Here is a 17,471-nt window from a genome sequence, read left to right on the forward strand (position 1 = left end):
TCAACAAGACAGAGGCAGAGAATAAATTCACCAAAGGCTATTAAACAAACGTACTGATGTAACTCCTGGGTTGGGCAGTTTTTAAAGCAGCAGATTCCTAGATGAGAGTACCCACTACATGCTTGCCCTTATGCTCATTCCATGAGCAGCCACTTCAGGTCAACACTCCAAGAGCATTCCTCTAGAGAAGGATTGGTCTGAGCCCTTCCAGACTGGAAAGATTTCAGCAGAGGCAGGCAAAAGAGGTAGGAACTTGGGACCCAAAAGAGGAGATCGGGGGTTGCAACTCAAGAAAACCCAGGATCAAAATGACCCTCAGCAGCTCAAGATGAGGAAACTGTAGTGGTAAAGCAGAGTGTCCGATGGCAGCACACCCACCTTCTTGACAAGTATGGAAGCTAATGAAGAGCACTGTGGTAGAGGTATAAGGATCTCAAAGCACAAATTTTCATGGTATGAAGAAAAAGGTGTGGTGATGCAACCCCCCTGCTTTTATGATGTAGGATAAATCCGTCTGGTACTGATTTTGCACTCGACTCCATCAATATCGTCCCATGCTAGAAATCCTCGTGATTTAATTAAGGCTACTGGTATAGTTCCCACAGATGGTATTTTTACCATCACAGGCTGCCCCAGTTTCATTGAAGACTAGGTATGCCCTGTTGTTCAGTTTGTTTCCTTTCAGAGGAGATGTTAGAAAGGCTCAAGAGATTTGACTTCCATAGGGACCATAATGATTATTTAGTTGCTGTAAAATTTTAGAGATGGTTGTCCTGTTGCCCTTCATGTGGTTTAAGATATTTTTTCCATAGTCCATTGGCTCGTTCAACTATACCATTAGACTGTGGATAATAAGGTGTGTGAAATACCCATTTATTGTTTTGCCCTTTCTTGTACTTCTTTGTTAGTAACACGTGAGCCTTTATCACTCTGGATGGAGTCTGGAACTGGTAACGTTGAGAGCCATGAAGAGAGGCCTCAGATGGCATTTTGTCCATTAGCCTTTTGGCATTTGGTAGCTGCAAGGAGTCCAGATATTATTTCTACACCTGTTAAGATATATTTATAGCCAGCAGAGGGTTTTAAAAGACCAATGCAATCAATTTGTCAAGTAGACCATAAGGCTTTTCCTTTGCCAAGGTGTAAAGGTGGTGCTTTAGCAGGGTGGTCTGGTTGCAGCTTTAATTGACACTGGGGACTTTAGGTAAGGATGGTTTCACATGGTTTTTCTACTAAGGGGCCAGCCTCGGCTTTGAGCTGAAACATAAGGTGCTTCTCGGGCCTGTGTGGCCTGATCAACTTGCTTAATTGCACGGACCAAGGACAAAAGACCTCTTTCCCTCTCAGAATACCTCTGGTCTGTCTGTAAAAGCAGCCGAGCTAAACAGCGTAGGTCTTTTTAGTCCCTCAGAACCAGTTTGAAATAGATTACAGTAAGTACCGTGCTCTGCAAAATCCCATTCCGCTATAATAGGATCACAAGGAGGGACAGGTCCCAGAGATTGATACGGTTTTAATTCTTGTGTTAGGGTTTTGACTGCCTCTTCATGTTCTGAGTCCCATTTCCACGCTTTTCTTTTTGGCAGAAGTGAATACAGTGGGTGGGAAATGATGGAGAATCCTCCAGTGCTCTGAAGCACCCATCAGCTGTTGCAATTCTTTCCTTGGCTGGGGCACCTGTGATTGTTCAGTTTTGTCCAGAGTGTCCAGTGGAATTGCTGCACTTCCAGCAACCCACCAAGTGCCCAGAAATTTCACTTCTCTCCTCAATCCCTGACATTTTTCCGGTGGTATTTCAATGTTTCCGGCATGTGATGTGTGCCAAACTGTTGCTGCCACTTCCCTCACCTTTTCAGGGGACGTTCCTCCCACTAGAACATCATATACATATATATTTATATAGTTTTACTCCTTCGGGGAGGGGAACTGCCTGAAAAAGTTCAACAAGCACAACATGAGCGATTGTGGGTGAATGTTTATACCCCTGTAGGAGCCTATTAAAGGTCTATTGGATACTTTTCCATGTAAAAGTATATTTTTCTTTATCCTCCTCCTGTAAGGGACCATGAAAAGCATCTCTTCCACACCTAGGACTGCCATCCAAGGATGTGAGGCGCCTTGCAAAGCAGCTGTTAGAGTTGCAATATCGGGGACTGCAGCTGTCAACGGGGCTGTGTTGGCAATTAAGCACTGATAATCAATCGTTAAACACCAATTCCCCTCCAGTTTACAGACTGATCAAACTGAAGAATTACATGGGGAGTGAGTCCTGAAAAATAATTTGTTGTTTTTCAAAATCTGCAGTTACTTCTGAAATTCCAGTCTGTGCTGCAGCAGAAATTGGGTACCGTGGGACATGAGTGGTCTTTGATTTGGGAAGTCCCAGGTGCACCTACTCTGGCAGCCTGTTGATTTTCAGTAGGGTAAGGATTGGCATTCCAACCAAAAGACCATAAGCTACCATCCAGCAGACACCAAGTCCAGCCCCTCAACGCCTCAAAACCAGGATATTCTCATGGTGCTCTTTAACTGCAGAGTGAATAGATGTCACACGCTTTTTGCCAGGGGGCCATAAATTCAGTTTTTGTGGTTTGGCACACAGCATGACTTCTCATAGCCCAAGTAATTTTAACCTTTTGCCACCCAGGTCATAAGCCCACCTTGTTAGCATCCTATTGTGTATTAATTGAAATTAGTGCTCCAGTATCCATTAAAAATTTCGTTAATTGTTTTTGAGGACCAACTGGAAATAAAATGGAAGGGCCATTCTCATTTAGCCATTGATAAGCTCCTACTTGCCGGACAGGCAGGCCCCATCTCCATCCAGGCACTATTAGTTTTTTGGGTTTGCACTTTGTAACCCATTGCTTTGAGGAGAGAAAGGGTTATTTTTCTCCCTGAGGGCCAGCGATGGAGGAGTTGGAGTGTTTGGATGGTCGCATTTCTGGAATACTTGAATTGGACTCAGAGTGACATCAGTAGGCTGTCTCTGAATCATGGCTCTAGGAATTCCTAGTGCCAATGTCATCTTCCTCTTCGTCCTCTTTGCCCTCACTTTCTCTAGTGGTCTGCATTAAATTTATTAATTCATTATAACTTAAGTTCCTGTGGATTTCATCTCTTTCTGCAATAAGGAAAGATTTTATTTACTAAAGAGCCATTATTATTTGAAGCACCCCAGATATTACCATCCCAGTCTTCAGGAGACTCTAGTTGTTTTAATCTGGGCTATGTTGGAGGGATTTGGAGATGGCATTAGCATCAATATGTTCACTGACTTTTTCTTGTGTGAGCTGAGATTTGTTGTTTTCGCAGTTGTTCTATTTTAATTGATAAAAACAGTTCAGTAGATTTGTGCCCCTCTCTCTCATCCTGTAAGTCCTGCATTTTTTGAGTAAGTTTTACACTTTCCTGACAGGCAGCTTCTAGGCAAAATCCCAACACGCTACACATTATACCTTTATCCTTTCCAACTCCATTTGTACCCCTAGCATCAGTTAACTGTTTCTCTGCCTCTTCCCAGTTATGCCAATTATTAACAAGCCCGAACCTCTGGAAAGATGGGATTTGTTTGCATACCATTTTTTTGTAAGTATTGGGTGATTTTGCTTATCATCCTGCCAACCACATCGATTTGTCGTGGATGGGAATATTTGACATGGTTATGATTTAGCAGCAATTCAATATTTATTAATAATTTGAGGCAGATCAAGAGGTTGAATAGGTTGAATGGGAGCAGCACTTAATCATTAACCGATTTCAGGATTTACAGGGTGATTTAACAAAATAATTGAACGGTGGCTTAATTATGGATTCGAAAATGACAAGATTCACACTAACTTACTATTAGGTATCCCAAATCAATACATATGCATATGAGCACAAAGAAACAAACACACATGCGAGTCTTCAACTGCTAGGACCAAAGGTCCCTTGGCAGTGGGTGACTCCAATGAGCTGGCAGGTGTCCCTCTGGACTCCTTATGCACATGCAGACAAAGGGACAGAAATCATTTGGATCCAGTAGAAGAACCCCCACACCCCTAAGACCTAATGTGGGTATTAGACATGTGGATAGAGACATGGATGAAAGAAAGACTATTCCATAGTTAAAATTTCACTTTTCTGGAGGTTGCAGTAAACAGAACACATCAGCATTTCTCAGCAGGTGATAACTGAGACTCAAGAGGGGTGACTCACCCTGGCCTTTCAGTCCTCGAGGTGTCTGCCTGAGCAGTGTCCTGGCTCAGAGAAGAGGGTGGTCACAACCTGCTGGGATCCAGAAGAGCTGAAAGGATCTCCTTCAAATTGTGTAGGGTCAGAGATAATTGACTTTCATCAGGTACTCTTCCAGTCCAGCTCGGGTAATGGGATATTCTGGTTTTTTTCCACCAGTTGTGCAAACCCAGAACTTGCTAGATCTTGAAGTTCTGGTATCACCCCCCCCACTTTGGGCCACAATCCATTTATTGTCGGGAGTGATGGATTACCTTTATTGTTTCTAGGTGTCAGGGGAGCCAGGTGCGCTAAGGGATTGCCATAACCTTCTGGTCCACCACCCTTCACTTACTACCTGGGACCATTACCCATCCCAGGTATTAATGGTCTGACATAACGTTCTGGTCCTTTGTGGGGGTGGAAAAACCACACCAAGTGGGTTAAAAGGGAACAGGGGGCATTGCACCCCCAACACCAGGTGCCTGGTGGAAGGGCAAACACTCCCTGACCAAGCCCCACTGGTCTTGACATACTGCAGCAGTCAGGTTCCACAAAGAGGTGACAGAAGGTAATACAGCTTCCCTCACCCCAGATGGCAAGAAAATGAAAAGAAAAATAAAGAAAAGTACACTTCACTGACCCCTAAACTTAAGCAAGAAAAAAAAAAAAAAAAAAGAGCTTTTGGCACAAGGAAGCTCTTCTGCTGGCTCACAGAACTGAAGCCTGAAGCTACAGCAAAATGATGTCCTTTAAGCTTCATTTGCATATGAGCTATCAATAAAACAAAACCTGGGGCAAAAGGGCAGACAAAAACCGAAAGAGACACTGATTATCTTCTGAAAACCAGTGAGCTTACACCCCCCGAGATGTATACTGCCCACTGCATGCAGCTCCAACAGAGGCACACAGAAAGGCCTTATTTTGGCAATTTTAATTCTCCCTCCTTTATTATACAAAATACTTTACAATTAAAAAACATTTTCCCCAATAGAATCATATACAGATATTTATAATTAACAAGATTCAGTTACACACAAGACGGGGAACTCCTGCACAAAGGGAAACAATGACAGATGATCAAGTGAAAATTAAGACTTGACCCTTTTCCCCACCATATTCTGGGAGGGGAAGTTGTATTTTAGACCTTTATCCCTGTCACGTTCCCTCAAGTCTGAACTCTGGGATCTCCTCTAACCCTGCCAGGCTAAGGGCCTCCACCTGCGTCCCCAGCATCAGTACAACACTCTGCTCTTAAAAGCTTCATGAGGAGATGCTGAGAAACTAGGATCTGGCCGTACCATGAATACCCAAGAAGAGGGGACTGCTCCCCCCAGTTTTCCCCAGCAACCCACACATACACGCATGCAAGCACATCCATGGGGGAAGCATGCTCCAACCCAGAATTTGTCACCCTCTCACCAGATGGCAATCCCACCCCACCAAAGCAACCTGCGCTCGAGATGCACCTCCAGTAGGGAGGTCCCTGCAGAATGGCTATTTTAAGGTCTCAGAGCAAACGCAAGAGGGCTGGTGGTTGCCATCTTCCCAACTTTGGTCATCTGCCTACCAGCAGAGTGTCAGTCAGTCATGGGTGGTGATACCATGAACCGCTCAGAGACGCTCAGGCCACGACAGACAAGTTGCGCGCTTCAGTGGGAGGTCCTTGAAAAAAAAAACAGTTGCCCAAGATCTGCCCTACCAGAGCAAAGATAACACGTGAACCCTAGTGAACGTTTTCTCTCTAAGGAAGGTCACTGCTGAGCTGGGCCAACCCCGCACTCACAGGGGAGCCCATCCCAGAGTCACTGCTGGAGGCCGAACGCCTGAAGCAGCGTGGGAAGGTCGCGGGCATCAGCCGCCCCGTAGAGGTCACTCTGCCCCAGCATGGAGAGGGCCATGCGGAGGGTGCTCCAGATGTTGTCAGACATGGCACCTTGCTGCCCCCGCGGACCTCGGCTCTTCTGCTGCATGTGCAAAGCTTCTAAGAAGTGCTCCACAGCCTCGCTGTCAACATGAAAACATACACGTGCTTACTGAAGGGGATGGTCAAATGTCATACTCCCTCCCCCATTTGCTTCTAAATGACCTCCCCTCCAAAACAGTTTCCTCCTCTTCATCAGATCCTACCCCGCTCCAGAACCAGAAGATGTCCCCCTGTACTCAGCACTGGTGAGACCCCACCTCGAGTACTGTGTCCAGTTTTGGGCCCTCCACCACAAGAAAGACATTGAGGTGCTGGAGTGGATCCAGAGAAGGGCAACGAAGCTTGTGAGGGGTCTGGAGAATAAGTCTTATGAGGAGAGGCTGAGGGAGCTGGGGTTATTCAGCCTGGAGAAGAGGAGGCTGAGGGGAGACCTTATTGCTCTCTACAACTCCCTGAAAGGAGGGTGTAGAGAGATGGGGGTCGGTCTCTTCTCTCAAGTCACAGGCGACAGGACAAGAGGAAATGGCCTCAAGTTACGCCAGGGGAGGTTCAGGCTGGATATTAGGAAAATTTTTTTTAATTAAAGGGTTATCAGACACTGGAATGGGCTGCCCAGGGAGGTGGTTGAGGCACCATCCCTGGAGGTGTTCAAAAGATGGGTTGATGTAGTGCTGGGAGGTATGGTTTAGTGATGATGCTCCTTGTTTGTTGTGTGGGTGTCTATTTTTGTCAGTTAGGTTGACGGTTGGACAAGATGATCTTTAAGGTCCCTTCCAACCTAGAAGATTCTGTGATTCTGTGATCCCCGTTTCCCACTCTTAACAGAAACTGAAGTCCAGTTGGCCCCTACTCCAAGGGATCCTGCGTGACACCTTGTTCTCAGGGCAGAGTCCACACACTCACCCTGCTCTCCTATGCCAAGAGAAGGCTGCAGGCAGCGTGGCACACTGCCCTAGCAACCCACTGCAGTCTCTCTCCCACAAACACATGCACACGCACGGGTCACAGCAGATCTGCCCACTCTATGCTCACCGGTGGGCACCTAAGTTGATGCAACTGATGCCCAAGTTGTAGCGAGAGCGGATGTATCCTGGCTGGAGCTCCAGTGCCCGACGATACGCCGCCACAGCCTCCTCACTCCGATTCCCATTGGCCAGGGTGGCACCAAGTTTGTTCCATAGAAGATGGTCCTGGAAGAAGGGGCAGAGAAAGGGCTGAGAAACTGGATCTTTTTCAGCCCCGAGCCAACCTTCCCTTTCCCACCTGCCCGTCTTATAGAATCATAGAATTGCCCAGGCCGGAAGGGACCTCCAATGGTCATCTAGTCCGACCTCCCCGTAGTCAGCAGGGACACCCCCAACTAGACCAGGTTGCCCAGGGCTTCATCGAGCCTCTCCTTGAATATCTCCAGGGAAGGGGCCTCAACCACCTCCCTGGGCAACCTGTTCCAGTGCTCCACCACCCTCACAGTTGAGAAACTGGATCTTTTTAAGCCCCGAGCCAACCCTCCCTTTCCCACCTGCCCGTCTTATTCCTCCACTCCAAAAATGAACCTCTGGTACAAGCAGCAGCTCCACCCAGACCTTCACCCATCCACAGCCTGCCCTTTCTTACGTTGGGGCGCACACTGAGTGCTTACTCCTCCGCTCCAAAAATGAACCTCTGGTACAAGCAGCAGCTCCACCCAGACCTTCACCCATCCACAGCCTGCCCTTTCTTACGTTGGGGCGCACACTGAGTGCGGCGCTGAAGCAATCCACAGCCTTCTCGTACTCGCCACTGAGGTTGAAAAGGACACCCAGGCCACACTGAACATCAGGATCCACAGTGGAAGGGTTGCTGCGCACAGCTGCTAAGAACAGCTCTTTCACCTCCATGAAGAGCGAGCTAGAAAAGCACAGAACAAGGATATTGGTGTACTGTGGAGACAGCTGGCCTTGCGTTGCTCCTTCTCCTCCTGCCTGGACCAGTCCCAACCCTCCAAGAATCCTTTCAAGCTGAAGGCTGAAATTTATAATCCCGACTCACTCAGACAGCAGGGAACCTAGGACACGTTTGGAAGGCCCCAGGTTTGTCCCCGAGACACCCTCCTCTGGTTCCTTCTCCAGCAGGTGAGCATAGTCTGGTTTATGGCGTAGCCAGTCCCGCAAAGTCTCACACGCCTGCTTCTGCAAGGACTCGTTGGTGAAGCTGACAGCTAAAGCCATAAGTGCTGTGAGGTTCCCAGGCTGCAGTTCCAAGCACCTGCAGGTCAAAGAAGGAAAAGTGAAGACAGAATTAAACCACTCTGGGAGACACCTAGATCCAAGGAGGTAACACGATCAAGACAGAGCACACCACGCTAGCCTGATGGTCCTTGTGACACCGTGCACTAGACAACGAGCCATGCTCAGCAGCTCTTCTGCAACACTCACTGTCTGAGGGCACTGATGGCCAAAAGCTCCTGTTCATTCTCTGCTTGGGTGGTTCCCAGATATTGCCAGGCCTGGAGAAGATAAAGATGCACAAACTCAGACTTCTTCACCCCCAGAGAAAAAGATAAGCCAATAAACTACAGACACAGAGATTAAATCCACCATATTATCCCACACATATTTTAGAGAGAGACCAAATATTTGCAAGTATATACATCAGCTAGAGATACAAGTTTCTCTTGATGGCACACAGTCCTTCAAGACAATAAAACTGGCATGGTTACAGTGAAAAGAAGTGAATGTTTACCTGGAGACCTATCATAAAGCAACCGCTGGCAGTTTTACACTATTAAGTGACAGAATCTCCACTTTTAACTTCTAACTGTGGTCAAACTGCAGAGGAAGGAGGGCAAAGCAGATTTCTTTTTTCCTAAGAACAAGATGGCATAGCAGCAGTGCTAGTAATAAGGAGACCCCCCCAAGGTAGGCAGATGTATATATTAGTGCAGTGGTCCACTAGCAAGTGATAATCAGGGGGAGCTGACTGTCAGACCTGAAAGTAGCAGCACTTATTTTACTGAATCTTCAGTCTTCGTGACACCCATACACGAAAACCACTTTCACCTCCAGGTTGCTGACATAGAAAATATTTAATTAAGGCACTAAATCCAAAGTACCTGTTTCACTTTATGTTGACAACCACACCCCTTGCTCTAAAATAGGCTAGAAAGTTGGCAGGATTGTCAGCAGGAAGTACCCACTTTTAGAATGTATGCCACAAAATGCAGTATCCACTGTCTGGAGGAAGGAAATAATTTCATTAGCAAAGAACCAGACACACTGCACAAGCCACCACAAGGCAAGAGGCAATCCACTGTCTCAAATCTCTAATGCTTCACCATAAAGCTACCTGCAACTCAACAAGAGCTGGCCAGTGGTAACTGCATGGTGTTCTGCAGGCAGAAGAGCTGGGATTCAAGGTAAAGTCATGATTTGGATCAAAGCAACCATGACAATTCCTCCAGAGCAACTGTTCAGGTCTATTTGATCACTGTACCATTTGTGAAGTCGTGACTTCTCCTCTACTTTCTGCAGAGTCACAGCAGAAGAATTCAGAATGTTTTCAACAGCCAGAACTGGCCCAAGATTTCTTCCCTTAAAGTTTCAACTACCTCTCCATTATGCTCAGCCTGCCTGAGAAGAGAGTGCCAATTCTAAAGGAATATCAGCAACACCTTTTGACCACTTCAGAGCTAAAGTAGATCTCCAAAACCTGTCTACTCCCAGTATTCTAGAAAGTTAAAACCAAGAACTTCTATTCTGAGAGGTCACTCTCATCTAAGCCTCAGGATTAGCAAACTAGGTATTTTCAATCATATACAATTAGCAGGGCTTGAATCAGACACACTGAGAATTCACCATCTCTGGGTCCTTGAGGCAGGCACTCCAGAAACAGACAAAGAGGCTGTATTTGCATTCTTCCTCTTGAGAATATCCACATCCTCTACCTCTGGAGAAAGGTGCGCAGACTATTCCACTCCTCAATCCATCCTGCAGGAGCTGAAGTGCTTTATGAAAATAAGTATTCAATGACTTAGGAGCTGGAAACTTTAGTATAAAAATCATTCTCTGGCCTACAGATTCAAGTGAAGACACCCACGCCATCTCTCTCAACTCATCTGGGTTACGTCTTCTCCAGGTATCTAGATGGAAGACCTAACCAGGAGCCCTAGTCTAATGAGCTGTTCAGAATTAGTCTTTAATACAGATATTGAAAGCAGGTATCTGCCACGAGCATCTCCAAACTTGCAATGCCAATAAAGACTTCCACAGAAGCAACTTAAGAGAACTCCCTTGTCTTAGCTCCATGCAGTCTCAGGTGCTCTAAAGATTTTACAAAGCTCTAGGCCAGAACCTTTGTGGTTTTTTGTAACTGACCTCAACATAAGCCTCCTTGCCCACAGCCCTCCTGGGACTCGCATACATCAGCTGCATACCCAGAGCCACAGAAGGATAAAATCTTTTCATGCAGCCTGCACAGCTCCTAACACCAAAGTGAGCTTTCTACACACACGCTGACACCTCACCAGGGAAGGATCCAAGCAGCAGGACACCCGGCCAAGGCCTGTTATCTCTGCTCTCACTCACCTCCATATGATCTGGCCTCTGTTGCACTGCAGCCTCAAAGAGCAAGACAGCATTGGGGAGGTCACCTTCCTCCAAGCGCTTCCGCCCCTCTTCAAATGCATCTGGGTGATCTCTCATGGGGTTATCTTCCTCAAACTGGTAACCCTAGGAGAGAAGAGAGACAGAGGATAATGCTGGGAGACAGGCTGAGGGAGGAAAGCACTCTCTACAGAACAGCACAGTCTAGTCTTGCTAATTCAGAAACAAACTGCAGACCAGCCAGCACTTGGACCTCTCTGCTAGTTTGTAGCAGATCAGAAAACAGTGATTCTTCTTCCTGCTTGCTCTGTACAGAAAAACCTCCCCAAACGAGACCTGGAATAAGTTACAACAGACACTAAACATCTGGTGTGAGTCCTAGCAGCTTGGGGGTGACAACACTTGCACTCATTGCAAAGAATTCCAGCATTAACTGGTATTTGCTGTTGGGCGAGAACCAGACAGCATCTGCAGACAAGCACAACTGAAAATAGTATTTCTTTAACCGCCAGCTGATATGGGATGAGGGTGCAAGTGACAGCAAAAGATCAGTGTGAGAAGGCATCCAGCCAGCACTCAGGGTCTGTGGGGCTCATCTGCAAGGCAGACATACTGACAGCCTCCTCGAGGCAGTCCATCACAGCGCTAGGGCTGAGAGACCCTGTTCTCTGTTACCTTGTCATATGATGAGGAGCTGAGGTCTTCATAATCAGAGAGCCAAGGGTGAGCCTCTGCATCTCTCTTGGCCATCTCCTCCCATTCTGCCTGGAGTTTATCCCAGAAGTCCACATCTGACTGAAGGGAGAACAGAATGTGACTACAGTACCTCAACCATACACTGACCTCTACAGATAGCCTCTTAAATGTTTCTAGCCCTCCTCACAGCATGCAAAGGAGAGAGGCAATCCTACCACAGGCTCTCAGCTGGTACCCCAGCCCTCCTCCTCCATCAGCTTTACCTCCACAGCAGTCTTTGCCTGCTCAAATTCCGTATCAAGAGTTGACATGTTTCCAGAGCGCGCAAATTGATCCACCCAGGCATCGGATGCCCCCTGGGAGTTTAGAAACAGAAACACACCTATCTTTTTAGAATTTGGCAACCTCAGGGCACATCTCAAAACAGCAGGAGGGTCTGTGATGACCCCTCCTCCCCATCAGCAAGAACTGATGGCCTGTAAATTGGAAAAGAGTACATTTGGATATCCCTTTCCTCCCAAGTTGCTACAGGAGATGAGAAAACTCACACTGCCCAAATACTTTCCCAGCTTCTGGCTAGACTCTGCTAAGACATGGTTTAGATACGTGGTTTTTTGTTTTTGTCAGAGTTAGGTTGATGGTTGGACTAGATGATCTCAAAGGTCCTTTCCAACCTAGACAATTCTATGATTCTACAATTCTAAGACAAGCCCAAGAGTCCCTCCCTCGCCTCCCCCAGCCTAGTCATTAGTAGAGCATTGCTGAGAGTTGGACTTGCCGTTCTCCCTCGCTCCCAGACTGTGCACTCTGGCAAAAAAGCTTTCCTCCTTCAGAGCACATAAGGCTGGGGCTCCTACCTGCTGCTGTATAAACTCAGCTGCCCATTGCTCTGCCTGATCTTGGTCTCTGTGGGTCACCTGATTAGCTTCGATCGATACCCTCCCATCTCCGATCTGGCGGACAAACTTTAGGAACTGTGGCAGAGAAATGAAACAAGGGTGGAGCTGGGCAGACACTTTGCCAACAAGCCCTCTGCCCATGCCCCCCTCCTTCACTAAGAGGACTTCTTTCTCTCTGCAAAGCGAGCACAAAAGGCCCAAAAGGGTGGGGAGGACAGGACTTCACCAGTCACGTGGTAGAGATGGATAACATCTAAAGTGGATTGTAGGGTTCAACTTCCAGGAATTGGGGAAGAAACGGAAACACGGGACAGCAGGAGGCTTTATTCTTTTACTGTCTTTCCCCTTCTCGATTCCCCACACCCCTTATTCACACTAGGTATCTGTCAGCCCCACTTGGGGAATGTCTTACCTCAGAATTCTTGAGTTTTGGATCATCCACTTTAGAGAGGAAATCACTAACAGTTTTCTTAAGATCATCCTCAGGTTGATATTCCTCATACCTGTGTTCAAAGGCAGTAAAAGGGAAAGAGACAGTCTGATACCAGGCAACAGTGAACCCTCTCACTAACAAGAGTCAACACAATAGAACCCCTCCTCAGAGACTCCGGGGTTCTCCTAAGTGATTCAGTACCTTTATCCATCTGTAAAAATTAAAAATTACTACTAGGTTAAGTCTGCAAGTGGCTGACACAAACAGTAGCAGAATTAAACAATTACAGTACCAGCACTGTTCTTCAGAAAAGTGTGAATTCCTTGGCAAGCTCACATGCTATCAGACATCACAAGTTCTGGCACTACCAAAAACAAGGTCACATATCTAGGAAGAAAGTAGGTCATGCTCATGGAAGAGGAGCAGTGTCCTGGAAAAGCATCAACTCCGCAGAGGACTGAGGGCTCATAGCACACACACAATCCAGCATGTTGGCTGGCTTACAGCAGGGTAGGACCAGTTCCACGTGTCACCACTGCATTCAATCTTGGTGACGTCTTTGGAACTGGTGGCAATAACTCAGGAATGTCCATATTTGCAAAAAAACATATCAGAAAAGGCAAGAGCCAAGAGGAAAGAGAATCAAAATATGCCAAATGTGTTTTAGGGAAAGATCTCGGAAGCCCAAATTGCTTGATTGTGTTTTGCTTCTTTAATAGAAAAACTTGACTGTAGTCAACAGTCTAGTTGTTGAGAGATACAGAGAAGATGCGTAGTAGTAGACTGTTCTTTAATCTACCACAGGAAAAAAATATGAAAATAATGTCTGGAAGTCTAGAAATACGCAGAGGAAAGGCTGGATGTGGTTTTTCAGGGAGAATAAAGCGATAAAAGTTTACAACTAGTAAAGTCTAGTACTTGAGAACTCCAAATCTAAAAAAAGCATCTGTTGTGAAGAAAAAGTTCTGCTCGATTAGGAGTTCCTGAACTCACTTTAAGGAGCTTTGCATTAGGCATGAGATTAAGATAGCCTTAATCATGATCACAGTATCTTCCTGGAACTAGAAAAGCTAGGATTTCTTAAAAACTTCAGTCTCCAAACATTGTTTCCTTCTTTCTCTGAAACCAAAGGCGTGAAAACATCAATCTAGATTAAATGACTAAAATGCGTTCAGGCTATAGCAGACTTCTATCACCTATCCAAACTTCACCCACCCAAATACCTAACAGCAATAACTAGTTTTGAGAAGAGAGACTCACCATTTATCTGCCAAAGACTGGTCTTCCGATTCCCCAAGCCACAGTTTCTCCTCTGACTGCTCTAGGTATTCTTCTGCCCACTTGGCAGGAGACACAGATAGTGGATCTGCACAGGACATCAGGAAAAATGGGGGGGAAGAGTAAGATAGGCAGACCATCACTCCAATTAACTTCAGATTTTTCTCTGTCCATCTTACATACAGTTTGCTAACACACAAAGAAGACTTCTTCAAAGAAAGATAATTTACATTTGTTTCTTCTAACTTTGTTTATTCTGATGCAAAAATCTTAGGCTCAGACTGTGTATTAATACAGATGCCACTGTGGTGCCAATACCTTATGATTTTCTACTGTAATTTCACAGCTTATCCATCTGCCCCATGTGGGATACTATGTAGGTCAAGAAAATTAGCAATGCATTACAAGTCTCTGTCAAAATCACAGCCTACAAGGCACTAGGTTTTCATCAGGACTTTCTCAAAGACCTTTGTAAATGCTGATTTATATTTCCAGAAGTATAGAGAGTGAAGGTCAAAGAATGCGACCAGCTGGCTCTCTACAGGGGACATTCCTAGAGAAGAGAATAGCACCTATTTAAGTATTACTCAAATTTTCAGATTAGGTCATGGATGGTAACAGGACCCTATTCCAGCCCCAGCTCTACACACAACACAGGATGGCTTTTCAGATCAACTACTGGCTTGCTTGAAAATGGAAAGCTTAACCTTTGGGCCAGAAATATTCACTTTCCTCATTTCCAAAGTGTAACATCCCTTTATCTCCACAAAACTGACAAAAACTATTTTGCCAAAGCACTAAACAACACTTGCCTTTGTACCAAAAGCAAATTTAGCTTTAAAAGAGGGAATTAGAGAAAACATAAGCAAGCAGCATTAACAGACCATCTCCAGAATTTGCATCAGTTGAATCATAATAATTTTTATAAAAGCGGTTTGAAGATCCTGCTTCTCTTAAATTCTCCAAATAACCTAAATAACCATTACACCTGAATAAAAGCTTCTACATCACATTGTGAGCAATTTGGCTAAACCACCATAAATCAGCTTCCCTGCCCCTCCCGCCCACCCCCCTATAAAGCTGCTACAGTAGACACTGCCTGCTGGGCCCAATTTCACATTCAGTAACTCTCCACAGGCAACACCTTGACAGTAATTCCAAAAGGGACCTTTCACCTGTCACTTCAGCAATAAATTCCTGTGACCAGTCAGCCTCATTGTAATCCGAAGAGGCATCGCCAGTGCTATCTGCTGCAGCCAAGAATTCCTGGCTCCAGTTTTCAGACAGTGCCAGGGCTGCCACACCTGGAGCTGCAAGAAGTTAAAAAAACAAAACAGAAGTGAGGATTGGAGCACTCAGAGGTATCATTTAAGCATTCCAAGCTAGCTCTCATCATCTCTGACCTTCCCCTTTCTCTTTGTTAGAATAAAAACACAGAAAGACTCTACTTGGAAGGAATCTCTGGAGGTTGCTAGTGTTTTCACGGCAGGTTAACACTAAAGCTAGACATTAGGTTGCTCAGGGCATTCACCAGGTAACTTCTGAACTTGTCCAAGGCTGGCAATTCCCCAGCCTCCCCAGGCACCCGATCCAGTACTGAATTGCCCTGCAGAGGAAGGAATGTCTCCTTACATCCAGTCTGCAAGTTGTGTCTATTGCCCCTTGTCCTTGTGCTGTGTATCGCTGTGGTGATCCTGGCTGTGGCTGCTGAAGACAGCAACTAGACACTCCACCTGCCTTGCCCCTTTGGCTCCTCTTCCCCAGGCTGAACAAACCCAGCTCCCTCAGCCTTTCCTCCTACACCATGTATTCCAGCCCCTGAACATCTTATTGACCTCCACTGGAGTCGTTCCCTTATGTCAGTGTACCACTAAGCCCAAATCTGGAAACAATATTCCAGGGATAACCTCTCAGCTGCTGAATAAATGGAGTTTAACCATACTTGGCAAATAAATACTTGGAGTTTAACCATAACACCGAGATCTTTTCCAGCTCTCCACCTACTCTAGCTCCCCTCACCTCGCTGAGGGGCCTGTCGGAAGCTTGACTGTTCAATCTCTTGCATCTCAGCCAATAAGTCATCCATCTTAAAGGTCTGGGGCGCACGGGACAGTAGAGGGGCATTCTGCTCTTGCAGGAACTCTCCAACCAGCTGCCAAAGACAGAGATGGATGACAAACATAGCATAGAAGATGAACAGGTAGAGCCAGGGAGCATAAGAGAAAGAAATGCGCTTGTCAGAAGCCCGTTATTAATGGGCTTACCTGATTAATACCAGGTAAGGGGAAAAACAGTAAACAATAGTGATGACAAAAGCAGCAAGGAGATGCATCAACCTGTTCTTACCTCATCTTCGGTGGCCACTCCCAGTGGTTTGGATGCCTAGAGGGAACAGGTATTACCCAAATTATCCCAACAGCTTTGACCCCGTACCCCTCTCCACACACGCCCCGTGACCCCATCAGTTCACATCTTCCTCGAGCTTAGGCTGTCAGCATTTTCTTGCATTAGCTTACCTACTTATGTGGAAGCTAAAGGAAATACCTTGAGTGATACTCAAGATACTCAAGTCCAACCCCTACCTCCCACCACCTTCTGGGTTAGGGTCCATGACAGCGAGGCACACAGCTCACCATGGCCACCAACATCCTCCCAGTGCCCCATACACAGCTTCCACAAACAGGCCCTCACCCCACAGGACAAATTAGGTGACCCCATGGCCTCTTCCCCCAGAAATAAAAGCAACCCCACACCCACCTGCACCAACAGCACCCCCCGTACCACTCACCACACACTCCCCTTTGGGCCAGCACACCCCACATCCCATGCAGGACCCCCCCCATCCAACCCCAGCTGGGGATACTCACGGCTGCAGCTCCGGGAGCCCCGGGGGGCCAGGCCAGCGGGCCCTGAAGTCCCTCCTGCCGTAAGGCTTTGTCCTGAGTGAAGTGGCCGGCCAGCTTCATGAGGGGGTTGGAGCCCCCGCACTCCGGTTCTACCAGCTCCCTCATGGCCATGGCGCCCGGCAGGGAGGGAGGGAGGGTCGGCGCCAAACCCCACCGGGCCTGCACCCGGCCGCGGCAGAGGGGGGCACAGACAGCGCTGGGTGAACACCAGGAGGAGCGACCGGCTACCGGGGGGCGCCCGACGCCGTGCCCCGACCCGGCTGTCACCCACCAGCCCTACCCTCCCCCGCGGGCACCCGGGCCGGAGTCCACAGGGACGGGGAGGGAGGAGGGGGCCGGGCTCAGAGGCAACACCGCCACAGCGCCGGCTCCGAGGAAGAGCCTCCGCCACTCACCCCCAGCCGCCCGGGGGAACGGGACACCCCCACCACCCCGGGCTCCCTCCGCCCTGCCCCAGCCCGCCCCCGCCCGCCCGGCAGAGAGGACACCCGCTCGCCCAGGACGGCAAGGCCGCGGCCTCCCCAGCCGGCCCCGCGC

At 47.3% G+C, this 17,471-nt stretch overlaps 1 protein-coding gene across 2 annotated transcripts in view; it reads right to left on the bottom strand.

The window, feature by feature from the left end:
* Positions 1-5,134: 5,134 nt before the first annotated feature.
* The window catches only part of PEX5 (peroxisomal biogenesis factor 5), a 13,069-nt gene continuing 732 nt past the window's right edge, over positions 5,135-17,471 (bottom strand). Inside the window, exons 2-16 of one of the 2 annotated variants that reach the window (XM_014957248.1) lie at positions 16,896-17,093; positions 16,375-16,410; positions 16,048-16,180; positions 15,204-15,338; positions 14,011-14,116; positions 12,730-12,820; positions 12,276-12,392; positions 11,682-11,774; positions 11,398-11,517; positions 10,705-10,848; positions 8,557-8,627; positions 8,171-8,386; positions 7,864-8,029; positions 7,175-7,332; positions 5,135-6,222 (exon numbers count right to left, since the gene is read on the bottom strand). In XM_014957248.1, the coding sequence (XP_014812734.1) occupies positions 6,021-6,222; positions 7,175-7,332; positions 7,864-8,029; positions 8,171-8,386; positions 8,557-8,627; positions 10,705-10,848; positions 11,398-11,517; positions 11,682-11,774; positions 12,276-12,392; positions 12,730-12,820; positions 14,011-14,116; positions 15,204-15,338; positions 16,048-16,180; positions 16,375-16,410; positions 16,896-17,045 (1,938 nt within the window). In that variant the 5' untranslated portion in view covers positions 17,046-17,093 and the 3' untranslated portion in view covers positions 5,135-6,020. The remainder of the gene's footprint in view (positions 6,223-7,174; positions 7,333-7,863; positions 8,030-8,170; positions 8,387-8,556; positions 8,628-10,704; positions 10,849-11,397; positions 11,518-11,681; positions 11,775-12,275; positions 12,393-12,729; positions 12,821-14,010; positions 14,117-15,203; positions 15,339-16,047; positions 16,181-16,374; positions 16,411-16,895; positions 17,094-17,471) is intronic. The other variant, XM_014957249.1, reaches the window with a different exon arrangement.

Source organism: Calidris pugnax, unplaced genomic scaffold (genome assembly GCF_001431845.1).
Source record: "Calidris pugnax isolate Ruff unplaced genomic scaffold, ASM143184v1 scaffold225, whole genome shotgun sequence".
NCBI classification, from domain to species: Eukaryota; Metazoa; Chordata; class Aves; order Charadriiformes; family Scolopacidae; genus Calidris; species Calidris pugnax.